At 41.7% G+C, this 14,062-nt stretch overlaps 1 protein-coding gene across 2 annotated transcripts in view; it reads left to right on the forward strand.

Annotated features, from left to right (window-relative positions):
* The window catches only part of si:dkey-91m11.5 (PH_BCR_vertebrate and RhoGAP_Bcr domain-containing protein), a 49,884-nt gene that overhangs the window by 22,724 nt on the left and 13,098 nt on the right, over positions 1 to 14,062 (forward strand). For both annotated transcript variants that reach the window (XM_055050505.1, XM_055050506.1), the window contains exon 9: positions 8,116 to 8,237. In XM_055050505.1, coding sequence (XP_054906480.1) covers positions 8,116 to 8,237 — 122 coding nt within the window. The remainder of the gene's footprint in view (positions 1 to 8,115; positions 8,238 to 14,062) is intronic.

Consider the following 14,062-nt stretch of genomic DNA (forward strand, 5'->3'; position numbering starts at 1 on the left):
AGTCATTATGAAAGTAGAACTAAGTTGTTTCGTTACAAGAACAGCAGATACCGGCCAGGTGTCTTCTGTTTCAATCAAATCAAAACTTTGTTGTTGAGATGGAAACAGACATTTTTTTACAGTAAATGTATAAGGTGTAACAACCACTTGTATTCATCCTTGTACTAATTAACTGCTTTTGGGCTTTTACGCATGCAGTTTCGTAGTTGGCCTCTTGTATCTCATATCGGATGTCCAATCTATCTGCGGTGGGTTCCTCATCATGCATTAGTAAGGCTGCATAAAATAAAGAAATGTGACCTCTAGATTTTCTAGTGCAATATTCTCTGGGTATGACAGTGGTGGTTTGGATTCAATCTGTTTGCATTTTGACATAAGGAAATGTTTAATTGGTAAATACTTGTAAAAGTGTGTCTTTGAAATGCTGAATGTTTTTGCATAACTGCTCACATGTCAGAAGCCTGTCATCCTTATAAAGATCTGCCAGGTTTGTACAAACAGCTCTTCCTGCCTTAAAATGTCTATTCCCCCAAATAGATGAAAAAGAGAAAATGGGAGGAATATCTCCAACATATTGATGGGTCCTATACCAAACATCAATTGTGTTTTTTAAAAAGTTTTTTTTTTTTGTCATTTTCTTTTTGGTTTTAGGCTTGCAGAATAAAAATATAAATTTAATCTAAGGTTTGTTACAAATTGTTACATTTTTATCCATGCTTGGGGCGTTTCTGTTGAAAAGTAGAACATGGCTAAACGCAGCTGTGCAGACCAATAATACAATTTAAAATTAGGGAGTCGTAACCTCCCTCTCTCATGTGGCAGGTACAACAGGCAAAGTCTTAATCTAGGTTTTTCATTATACCAAATAAATCTATTAAAAATAGAATAAATGAATGAAGAGCGCTCTTCAGGAGGGGTAGGTTTTAAGATCAATGTGATCATTGCTTGTCTCAGAGTGGGTGGGAGAACTTATAGTGGGACTATAAGTTTTTCTGTGAATGTTTGGTAGAATTCAATGCGGAAACCCAGAAACTTTACCACTATTGATACTCTGTATTTCTTCAATAGTTAAATTTATGGCCAACTGCTTTTGTGAGTGTCTGAAGCTGACGTTAGTCAAGAATAAAGCTTGTTCTTTTGAGGTGTGGCAGCACTCCTATTTATATAGTTTTAAATAGTATTGCCTTGAATTGAATAAATCAGAGCCTCCATGACACTATATAACCATCCCAACTCCAATATGGGGGGCAGGAAGGTGAGGAGAAGGATGATGGGGGAGGTTGGTTGGTCAGTGTGGTAGATTCCTCAAACACTCACATCATCATTCCAAAGATGAAGGAAAACTGTGATGTCACAACTAGAGCCATGCTTGTGATGTCATCATCACTGTATGTATGTAACAAACTTCTACATTCTGGTCATTGCTTGCTGCACTACTGACAAGTTCAGACCTTCACAAAACGCTTTCAAAGTTGAACATGGAGATTGTTTGTGAGTCAAAACTGTTTTTAACAAACATTGTTTTGTCCAAACATGTTGAACCAAAGGACACATTCGTCCAACGGTGAGATGAGACCCCAGCATGGAGCCTGGAGAGCTGGACAAAATCTGCAAGGCTGGATTGAGAACAGAACGCCTCCCATTGAGTTACAGAGAGACATCCAGAGACTTGGCTCTCTTTTGGAAAAGAACAGAGCAAGATGGTTTGAGGAGAACCAAAAGCTGCTCAACGTGCAAAGAGGACTGGAGAAAACAAAAGCTGAGTTACAAGGACAGAAAAGACTCAAGGAGATGAAGAGAGAACTACTGACAGGAGAAGAGTTTTCTGATTCAGAGTCTCTCAGACGAGCTATAATCACTTCCAGGAAGCACAGAGACATAAAACACAAGACGAAAAGGCTGCTGCAGAAGAAATCTGAGCTCATATTGTTGGTGAGGAAACATTCAGGACACAAATCCAGGCAGAAAGAGAAAAGTGAAGCCATCCAACAAGAGCTGGACCAAATCAAGACTCACTACGAGGAGCTTCAATCAAAATATGAAGCTGCAGGTGAGGAGAACCTGCAGGTCGACATGCAAATGTTTTATGAAGAAAAATCAATGAGCAAAATCTTCTCGAAAACCTGAGAGCTGAGAGTGACGATCTCCAAGAAAAAATGTCCAAGGACATTGACGGCCTGAAGACTGAAGAGCATAGTTGGACTATGATCTTATGACAAAACACACGCCAACGACTGCCACCAGTTTTTCTGAGCTCTCTTTCTTTCAGTCCAAGAGAGTTGATATGGAGGAGGATTTTCATCATCTTTTCAAAATGTTTAAAAGGGACTTTTTTCTTTTCGAATTAGTTTTTGACTTATATGACAAGTTCCTGCAAAGGAAAAGATCCGCTCCAACTTCCACTGTCGCCTCCGTCCCTCCGACCCAGGCCACGTCGTCTCCAGATCCAGATCCTCTCCAGAGGCTGCAGCAGAGAGGCTGGTGAGAGGAGCTGGATCTGGAGACAATGTGGCCTGGGTCGGAGGGACGGAGGCGACAGTGGAAGTTGGAGCGGATCTTTTCCTTTGCAGGAACTTGTAATATAAGTCAACAACTAATTCGAAAAGAAAAAAGTCCCTTTTAAACATTTTGAAAAGATGATGAAAATCCTCCTCCATATCAACTCTCTTGGACTGAAAGAAAGAGAGCTCAGAAAAACTGGTGGCAGTCGTTGGCGTGTGTTTTGTCATAAGATCATAGTCCAACTATGATCCTGCAGGCAGTCAATCTCCTTGGACATTTTTTCTTGGAGATCGTCCTTCTCAGCTCTCAGGTTTTCAAGGAGCTTTTGCTCATTGATTTTTCTTCATAAAACATCTGCATGTCGACCTGCAGGTTCTCCTCACCTGCAGCTTCATATTTTGATTGAAGCTCCTTGTAGTGAGTCTTGATTTGGTCCAGCTCTTGTTGGAGGACGTCACTTTTTCTTTCTCTGCCTGGATTTGTGTCCTGAATGCTTCCTCACCAACAATATGAGCTCAAATTTCTTCTGCAGCAGCCTTTTCGTCTTGTGTTTTATGTCTTTGTGCTTCCTGGAAGTGATTATAGCTCGTCTGAGAGACTCTGAATCAGAAAACTCTTCTCCTGTCAGTAGTTCTCTCTTCATCTCCTTGAGTCTTTTCTGTCCTTGTAACTCAGCTTTTGTTTTCTCCAGTCCTCTTTGCACGTTGAGCAGCTTTTGGTTCTCCTCAAACCATCTTGCTCTGTCCTTTTCCAAAAGAGAGCCAAGTCTCTGGATGTCTCTCTGTAACTCAATGGGAGGCGTTCTGTTCAATCCAGCCTTGCAGATTTTCTGCAGTCTCTCTGCTCCATCCGGAGGATGATGGGGGAGGTTGGTTGGTCAGTGTGGTAGATTCCTCAAACACTCACATCATCATTCCAGAGATGAAGGAAAACTGTGATGTCACAACTAGAGCCATGCTTGTGATGTCATCATCACTGTATGTATGTAACAAACTTCTACATTCTGGTCATTGCTTGCTGCACTACTGACAAGTTCAGACCTTCAGAAAACGCATTCAAAGTTGAACATGGAGATTGTTTGTGGATCAAAACTGATTTTAACAAACATTGTTTTGTCCAAACATGTTGAACCAAAGGACACATTCGTCCAACGGTGAGATGAGACCCCAGCATGGAGCCTGGAGAGCTGGACAAAATCTGCAAGGCTGGATTGAGAACAGAACGCCTCCCATTGAGTTACAGAGAGACATCCAGAGACTTGGCTCTCTTTTGGAAAAGGACAGAGCAAGATGGTTTGAGGAGAACCAAAAGCTGCTCAACGTGCAAAGAGGACTGAAGAAAACAAAAGCTGAGTTACAAGGACAGAAAAGACTCAAGGAGATGAAGAGAGAACTACTGACAGGAGAAGAGTTTTCTGATTCAGTCTCTCAGACGAGCTATAATCACTTCCAGGAAGCACAGAGACATAAAACACAAGACAAAAAGGCTGCTGCAGGAGGAATCTGAGCTCATATTGTTGGTGAGGAAGCATTCAGGACACAAATCCAGGCAGAGAAAGAGAAAAGTGACGTCATCCAACAAGAGCTGGACCAAATCAAGACTCACTACGAGGAGCTTCAATCAAAATATGAAGCTGCAGGTGAGGAGAACCTGCAGGTCGACATGCAAATGTTTTATGAAGAAAAATCAATGAGCAAAAGCTCCTTGAAAACCTGAGAGCTGAGAAGGACGATCTCCAAGAAAAAATGTCTAAGGAGATTGACGGCCTGCAGGAAACAGAGAAGCGTCTTCAGAGTGAACTGGTGCTGGATAAGATTTGATACCAAGAATTAAACAGGAGTTATGAAGCAGGCATTTATCAGTATGAGGTGAGTTGTGAGAAAGAAGCTAATTTGGAAAGAGCCAAGAATGACCATCATCTTATCAATGGACTTAGAGCTGAAAAGAACAATCTGCATCAGAAATTTGCACTAGAGTTCTCTTTCCTGCAGCAGCAATCCACAGAGACCATGAAACATCTCCAAAGTGAACTGGATAAAGTTTCTAACCAGGAACTTAAAATGACATGTGAAGGAAATGTTTCTGCTTTAAGACAGCAAGCAGAAATATTTAATCAGGAGGCAGATAAAGAGATGAAAGCTGACTCACAGAAAATGATGAGGGACTAAAAGATTATCAGAGAACTTGGACCTGAGAAGGACAGTCTCCAAAAGCAAGTCACTGTCCTCCAACATCGGTACTGTAGCTGTGAGGTTAATTATGAACCAGAGCTGGAAAATGTGAAAACGGAGCTTCAAGACTGAGATGAACCAGGACCTCCAAGAAGAAAAGTGGCCAGGCATCAAGAACCAAACTGGGAAAACTACACTATCCCTGTAAAAACCATTTATGAGCCTGAATCCATGGATCTGGAACATCTATTAGAGAATCTTGAATTTACTGATGCATCTCCAAGGAGCTAAATGACTTCGTAAACCAGATGCTGAGAGATTCAAGCATCCTTGATCCTGAAGCCATGGAAGTGACAGACCTGTGAGTGGAAACTGTGTCAGAGAAAAGGGAAATCCAAGATCCTGAACCAGTGGAGGCAGTCTATGAAGAAACATCTTCAGTGTGGAAAACGATGCGACACACTTTGAGTCTCAAGAAGCAACAAAAACTGAAGAGAAACAAGAAAACCTCTAAAACAAGCAACTATCAAAAAGTGTCCAGGTAAGTTCTGAACTGTTTCCAAGACCTCAAAACACATCTCATATTTTAGACCAAATAAATATGGGCGGCATCTTCACAGAAATGAGATCTTAGTTCTTATCCAAGCAGCTCTTTCTGTGGGAGTTTGTATGTTCTCCCAGTGTTAGTGGAGGTTTTCTTCAGGTGCTCCGGTTCCCCCCCAAATTTCCAAAACCATGTAAATTATGGTGTTTGATTGTAAATTGTCCTCAAGAAAAGTAGTGATAATTTCTGGAAAAGTTGAATTTGCGAATAGTTCAGATTGGAGAAACAAACAAACAAAAAAAAAAGTAATTTGTGTTGAGAAAAGCAGGATGCTTGTTTTAGAGGACCAGTCTGATCCTCTAAAACCAGGACTGATTTTAAAAGTCCGGTCCGGTTTTAGAAGAACAGTAAAACTACAGATAGTTGTATCAAAGGTGAATGAGTCGAAGTCTTTGGGGCTTCCCAAATGATGAAAGTCAACTTTACTTAATCCTCACTGAGCTAAACAGTAAACTGTCTGGGTTCTACTGTAAATGCATCATGTGTCAGGATAGCTTATCCAGAAAAAGCCAGAGCCATTTGATGGGGGTGTGAGGGTGTATAATAATTTCCCATGTGACTTCCAGGTTTTATTTACTTATATTTTTTAATAAATCCTCCTTGTGGATTTCAGGATATAATTTCCTCCTTGCCCCGACAGTTGACGGTAAAAAAGCTGAGAGGACAAGGCGTCTGGAAGCCACAGTAAGACAGCAGCGTGAGTCAGGCTGCTGCTGACTCACTGGCCTGAATGCCTGTTGCGAAAACAAGCATGCCGTTCAGGAAGCAGCACAAACACAGGAGGCGAAGAGGTCTCCGTGTCACACAACCAGAAAAATCAGCCGTTCTTCGCACCGTGCTCACTCCCATCCTTCCCTGCTGTGGTGTCAAATGCACTTCCCAGAAATCGCCAGCATGTTGCCTTATCGACTAGGCCTTCTGACGGAGCAACCTTTTGCACTGGGTGGGCATGCTGACTTGTCTGTGTTTCCTGACTGCCTTTTCTACTCCCTTTTGTGGAGCACACACCTTATTGCCTGGACTCAGATGGTCTGATTGGGAACTTCCTCTGTTCTTTCCTGGGAACTTGTCTTGCCCAGAATAATGGGATTTAAAGTTCCTACGAAAAGTATTTTGCGTGTTGTCTAAGGAAGCCTGAAATACCACAAAGAGATGTACTGATAACAAGCCAACCCTTGAAAATTTGCTTTAAAATTACGAGGTGGTTGTTGCAAATGACGAGCTGCTGGCTAAGTTTGTATCTCTGCTAATGTTTTTGTGCCGTAAGTCCCTGTAATTACCCTACCATTAAAACCATAAGAGTTTATTTAACTTTTCCTCTTGTGCATAGCCCAGCGCTTAGTGTCTCATTACTTGTGCAGAAAAAAAAAAGAAACAAAACAGTCACGTGGTGTTTAAAATTTGACATCTTGTGTAGTGATGCCTCCTAATTTTTTTTACCCTTTGAAATTATTATTGACTTGCGGTCACGTTTGCGTCCCCAAAAACAATAAGCGGAAGTAACCCTGGCGCGGCGCTTTAAAAGCAGGACTCTGCCGCTGGATGCGCTCGACTCTCTCACCAGAGAGTTTGGAACGAGGCCAAGCTGAGCTGGAGCGTGTGGAGCGCGGCGGAGGGAAAGCTTTGCCTGTTTTTCTGCAGCTATGGTCGGTATGGGGAGGCGCTCTCACATGAGCAGTGCCTCAGCGCAGGGGTCAGAGGGCAGTGGAAGAATTTCGGGGCACGCTCTTGCAGGATAAAAGCTAAGTTCCATCATATCCGCCTTGAACCTCAGACTGTTTGGTTTGACTTTGAATACAATGTCAAATACTTAAGTCTGTAACTGAATTCAGACCCTCCTTAAGGGGCTGTATAATGTGAAATGAACTTTTTTGCACTTTCCATCATGTTTGTAATGTTATTCACTCATCAAAACATACCAGGAGTATTGCCTTGATTCGTTGATTCATGTATCTTAAATTAAGGCCTTAAAATGTCTGAAATTGATCTTTTTAAAAAATGTAAGTTGGCCTTGTATACGCCAATGACAGGTTTTGTATTTTGTCATGGCAGGACTACTTAATGTTGTATGTAGTTTTTTTTTTCTTTTGAGACTTTTTTTCATCAGGCAAAAGACTGAGTCTCGCACAGACATCTTCATTGTTTTTGGTAACTCGCTACTACTTTACTCTTGCTTGCTAACTAACTAGTGTTTTTTGCACTAGTTGGGGAAGTACAAATGTATCATTGGAATATGTTTATTTTTGCCACAAGCTCTCCTCCATTGCCAGCGTTAGTGCATGATTTTATATTTTTAGTCCATCTGATAACATTTTGAAATATCAAATCAGAATTTTTTGCTTCAATTACTTGGTAACCTTTTTACAGACTATGTTTTTACTCTTTTTGGGTGCTTGTTTTTACTTCTACCTGAGTAAAAATATGTTGAAGTAGCACTACGTTTACTTCAGTACACTTTTTGGGTACTCCTCTCAACACACTATGCTAAAAAAAAAAAAAAACATGGCAGCATTATGCTGTTCTGATCTTGGAACAGTCAGAAAACATATTTTTCTACTTCTGCACTAATCCTCCAGATTATTCCAGTCAAAGTTCAGCTCTAAGTCCACTCTGGAATCTGTGGCCAGGCTTGAAGATGGAGCAATTTTTTTTTTTTTTTGTTGCTATTCCAATCCTAACCTTCACCCCATTTTTCTAGCAAAAAATATAAACCTGTTCCTCTGTCCTGCATTTTATTCCACAGTTATGAACAATTTTGTGCTCACTTCTCACTCAAAATCCTGTTGAAATACGTGGATGTTTGTTGTCCACGATTGATTTGGTGTTTCTCTGTGGCAGAACCGGCAGCTGCTGAGGGATCGCTTCATGGTGGAGCTGGTGGAAGGGTCCAGGAAACTCCGTCACGTCTTCCTCTTCACAGACCTGCTGCTCTGCACCAAGCTGAAGAAACAGGCTGCAGGGTGAGTCCTGCTCAGAGACGCTTATGATCAGGCCTATTGCGATTCATCTGGTTAAACGCTAAGAATCAAGTCTAGAAATAATCGTCTACTGATTTTGTTATTGATGAGTTGTTAACTGGAGTATACAGACTCGATAAAGGAAAAAGCACTTTGCTGAAAGAACAGCCATAGTATCTAAGCCACAACTGTACAAAAGTATACGCACATTACATTTAAGTTCAAAAAGAACATTGACCCAGAACTCTTGAAGTTTTGGGTCAATCCGGTTAAACAAAAACAAAAACAAAAAAAAACAACAACCGTATAAAGCACTAATTATTAATCAGTTAATCCCAAAAAAATAATCACCAGATCAACTTTGCACTGTATTACTGATGTTAAATCTAGCAGAAAGGAATGATCCACGTGTTGTTAGATATTTCTTTTTTTTTGTTTGTTTTTTTTTTTTGCTTCAAATTATTTCTTTGCTACAAATAATTGAGTGTTCACCAAAAAATTGGTGTGCTATTGCATTTTTGGAAATAAAATGACTATTTTCTTTTTTTTAAAGAAGAAATTGAGTTGTTTAAGTCCATCTTTTAATGTATCTCTAATTTTAAAAAACTTGAGTTGTTAAAAATTATTCTGTCCTAATCTGCAATTTTTCCTTCCAAAATTCTAACATAAGCTCTGCATGTGATTATTATTACTATTTTTTGCATTGGAAAGTGAATTAAAGCTGCAAGCAGCCTCGAACGGCCCTCGCAGCCAAGCGCCGCTCCGGCCTTTTGCCACCGCGGGGTACTAGCAACCGCCGCCTCACGTCAGCCACCACAGAAGCTCTCACGCAGTTTTCAGCTCCTCCGCCCGCACCGCGGAAGCTGTTGCTCAGTTTCCATCAACGCTGGCCACATGCTAACACAGAAGTTGTTGCGCAGTTTCCGCGCCCGTCCACCAGGCGGTACGCACTGATGTTTTGAGGCGCTCCTTGACGATGCAAAAAATGTGGTGCAGATTCATTGGTTTAGCGAGGAAATATAGCTGCGGATTAATGTAGGACGCGCAGTGGAGCCAAAATATATTTCAATGCTGTTGTTCTCTTTAGAGGTCAACAAAGGTCATACGTATCCAATTTGGCGTCAGTCGGAAGATCCACGTGTAATTTACAGCCGATCATATGCACATGGCGAAGTACTACAGTTCGTCATTTTTCATCATTTTCAGCTGTGTTTCTAAAGCACTCTATTTCATTGTTGGAGTAATTCTTACTCAGAGTGGCGAATTACTGAAATGGTTTGTAAGAAGTAAGAAAACGCTACATTTACTGCATGATTTAATTCAACAAAAATTATCTGAGACATTTCTATCCTTTTAGAAATTTCATGGCAACGCTCTCACAAAGTTTTCGCGCCCATCCGCCCGTGGATCTGTTTATCATCGGTGGAGGAACACTGACACCTACTGGCGAAATACTGATATTGTTCTTCATCCTGTTTATCTGCTGTTTCATTTGTGGAGCAATACTGCCCCCAAGTGGCGAATTACTGAAATGGTTTATAAACACCAAAAATAGGATCAAAATCTGAACTTCAATCTAAAATGGCCGACTTCCTCTGGGGTTTAGACCATCGCTCCAAGAGACTTTTTTGTAAGTCCTGACATGGTACACACGTGTACAAAGTTTCGTAATTGTAGACTAAAGCATGGCTTGGGGCTGATCATTTAAAATTTTCTAGGGGCGCTATAGAGAAATTAGGCCACACCCTACAAATATTGTGATGGATTCCTGTCGGGGAGTGGATGAAGATCCATCCTTGTGAGTTTGGAGCAGCTGCGCCAAAAAATGCGGAATTGAGAGCCAAACGTATGGCGATGGCGTTACAGGTCACTTCGTCACGCCGCCACGCCCAGCTGCTCCATCGAAGCTGGTCGGGGTTGGAATCCTCAACACACCAACATGTCTTCTGTGTCTGGGCACAGTTTCATGTTGATGAGGTCAAAGGGGTCAGATAGCGACCGTTCAGAGTAAAACATGACACTTCCTTTTCTCAGGGGGCGTGGCCTAAGTGATGTCATCATTCGACCATAGGGTATTGTAGGACACCCGATGATGATCAATCACAGTAACTTTGGTGCCTCTGTGAGTTTCTGTGTAGGAAATATAGCAGTTTATGTTTTTATGGCGTGTAGGTGAACTTTGACCCCTGCTAACCCCCTTTCAGCATTCTCAAAAACTCACCGGTTTGATAACTTTAGATGGGACATGCCTTATTAACGGACTGACCGAGTTTGAAGACGATCAATCAAAATCCCTAGGAGGAGTTCGATCAAATACGGAGGCTGTAAACGGCAAAAATGGGGTCAAAATCTGAACTTCAATCTAAAATGGCCGACTTCCTGTGGGGTTTAGACCATGGCTCCAAGAGACTTTTTTGTAAGTCCTGACAAGGTACACATGTGTACAACGTTTCGTAATTGTAGGTTAAAGCATGGCTTGGGGCTGATCATTTAAAGTTTTTCTAGGGGGCGCTATAGAGAAATTAGGCCACGCCCCACAAATATTGTGATGGATTCCTGTCGGGGAGTTGATGGCGATCCTCTTGTGAGTTTGGAGCTGTGCGGTTGTGCGAAAAAATAAGTATGGCGATGGCGTTAGAGGTCACTTTGCCACGCCGCCACGCCCACCTGCTCCATCGAATCGGTGGTTGGTTGGAATCCTCAACTCACCAACATGTCTTCTGTGTCTGGGCACAGTTTCATGTTGATGAGGTCAAAGGGGTCAGATAGCGACCGTCCACAGTAAAACATGACACTTCCTGTTCTCATGGGGCGTGGCCTAAGTGATGTCATCATTCGACCATAGGGTATTGTAGGAGACCCGATAATGGTCAATCACAGAAACCTTGGTGCCTCTGTGAGTTTCTGTGTAGGAGATATAGCAGTTTATTTTTTTATGGCGAGTAGGTGAACTTTGACCCCTGCTAACCCCCCTTCAGCATACTCAAAAACTCACCGTTTTGATAACTTTAGATGGGACATGCCTTATGAACAGACTGACCGAGTTTGAAGCCGATCAATCGAAATCCCTAGGAGGAGTTCGATCAAATACGAAGGCTGTAAACGGCAAAAATGGCCCCAAAATTGGACCTTCAATCCAAATGTCTGACTTCCTGTGATACTTGCACTATGACATTAATTGTAAATTTTGAGCATCTTGGGGAGCTCTACAAGTGTACCAAATTTCATGTCTCTAGGATAAAGTAAGTGAATAGCAAAGGGTCCTTTGAAAATTTGTAGGTGGCGCTATTGAGCCATTTTTTATGGGATTTTTGCAATGACCTTAAAATACAAAATTTTGAAACTCCCTTTACGCGTCCGCCAAGTTTGGTGAGTTTTTGAAAATGATAAAGCCCCCAAAAAGGCCCTCTTTAGGGGGGCAGAATAATAATAATTAAAGCTGCAAGCAGCCTCGAGCGGCCCTCGCAGCCAAGCGCCGCTCCGGCCTATTGCCACCGCAGGTACTAGCAACCGCCGCCCGACGCCAGCCACCACAGATACTCTCAGCAGTTTTCAGCACCTCCGCCCGCACCGCGGAAACTGTTGCTCCGTTTCCATCAACGCTCCCCACGTTCTAACACAGAAGTCGTTGCGCGGTTTCCGCGCCCGTCCACCAGGCGGTACGCATCGATGCGTTCGGCGGCACTTCCTGACGACGCACAAAAAATGTGGTGCAGATTCGTTGATATAGCGAGGAGATATAGCTGGCGTATTAATGTAGTTGGCGCAGTGGAGTCAAAATACATTTCAATGTTGTTTGGGTGTTTAGAGGTCAACAAAGGTCATACATATCCAATTTGGCGCCAGTCGGATGATCAACGTATCATTTAGAGCCTATCATATGCACATGGTGAAGAACTGCAGTTCGCCATTTCTACACCCCAATGCGGTTTGGTCAGCAGCCAGCATTCACAGAGATCATCTTGTCGTTTTAAGTCAGTATTCACATGATGAAACCCATATATATGATAGAATAACAGTAAAACTCACAGGAGAAAAAACTGGTGATTGCCTTTGAAAAGTGGGCGGGGCTAGGGTGATTTCATCAAGTGATCATGGAAATGTGTTCAGGACTGTTCTATAGAGAAACACAGGAAGTGTGATGCAGCTGTGATCTTGCATTTGGAAGTTTTTTTATGTTATGTTTCATGCAAATAGTGAAAGTTTAACACTAAGCCACACCCACATGCTTTGATGTTAACTGCAACTGAGATCTAAATGCAGTGCAACTTTAACATTTCCTAAAATGAGTCAGGAAAATGGTAAAGGTTAAGATGTATCATTTTAATAAACCCTTCTGGTCAGTAACAAACCAAGGGCAATGCACATTCAGAGAGCACAGTTAACTTTCAGTACATTAGAACAAAAGCACAGGTTTAATCTCTCTCAATAATTAGGTATTAATCACAGCAAGTGGTCCAAGTAAATATTACAACCCCAATGTATCAGTCTTAAGAACTCAGAACGTTGTAAGATTGTCGCTCTCAACAATCGTAACCGATCATCTGTAGTGTGTGGTGTGTTACGACCGATCGGGTCCAGTCGGTGGAACATCGGGACCGCTTTGATCTAAAATCGGGGATATTGACTGTCTTTAATCATCTTTGCTCATTCATCCAATCTGTCGTGTTCCTCCGACTTTTTTTATCTTTTAATGAAAGATAATTATAAAATTATTGCACAGAGTACATCTGGTTGAGAAGCACATTCCAATCTTGGTTGAAATGGCGCATTTGATTTTATTCTGCAGTCATAATACAATTTAAACAATATAATAAGTTTCAATGAAAGGAGCTGGAATAGGCTACGTTAAGCTTTCGCGGTCAGTTGGGGAGAAAGGATAACTCCCATTTGATTTCTAAAAACATTGAAAACAGTATTTTTTATGAAAAAAAAAAAACTCACCTCCATGTTGCGATGCAACAAATATAATCCTTGCTTACGATATCTCCAGTTCTTAATCCAAGGCTTTGATTTTTGGTTACGTCTTTTGGGTTAAAATAAGTCCGCAAACTAAAGTTACCTTCAACGTCGTTGTCCATGTTTGTTTACTCCAAATTCAGCTGTGGTAGTGCAGAATTTTAATTTGAAGGTATTTCGTAGCTGGTATTAGAATGTGTTCGAGTGAAACCTCACACTCTTAGAAACGAACCCGTTACACCTACGATTTTAAATAGGCTAGTGTGTGTTCTCTCATGTTTTCAGAATTGGCCGACTTTTCTAAAATCGTGTAGTGTGAACTGAGCTTCACTCACCGCATCTCCAGTTACCACTTTTAAGACGAACGGCAATAAAACTCGTCTCCAACAGACCGTTCCGGCTCATGAGCGTCATTCGGGTCTGCAGCTCCAAAACCGAAGCAAACGTTAGTGGTCCGGTTCTGTGGCTCCATAAACCAGGCATAATGTTCAGGAAAACTTAGCTGCTCCAACAGTTTAGCAAAAAAAATGTACAGTCCACAGCGTAATGCGCCGAACCTCAACCATGTACGGTCTCCTGCCGACTGCCAGTACGTACAGTAAGTATTAGCACAGCTACAGTACGTGCAGTCCTTCTCAACCAATCAAATTGCTTAAATTTGTTTTGCCCTTGACTGGCCATTAAGGCAGAGACTAGGGAAATGATGCATTTACTTGCGGTAGGAAATAACAGTCATTAACAAACGCTACATTTACTCCGTGTTTTAAGCCAACAAAAATTATCTTAGGGCTTACATATAACATTTCAGGTTAAATGTAATCGCTGTCCTTTTGGAAATCTCACGGCAGACGCGCTGGAAACGTTTTCAC

The sequence above is a fragment of the Poeciliopsis prolifica genome, unplaced genomic scaffold (genome assembly GCF_027474105.1).
Source record: "Poeciliopsis prolifica strain line A6 unplaced genomic scaffold, Auburn_PproV2 SCAFFOLD031, whole genome shotgun sequence".
Classification (NCBI taxonomy): domain Eukaryota; kingdom Metazoa; phylum Chordata; class Actinopteri; order Cyprinodontiformes; family Poeciliidae; genus Poeciliopsis; species Poeciliopsis prolifica.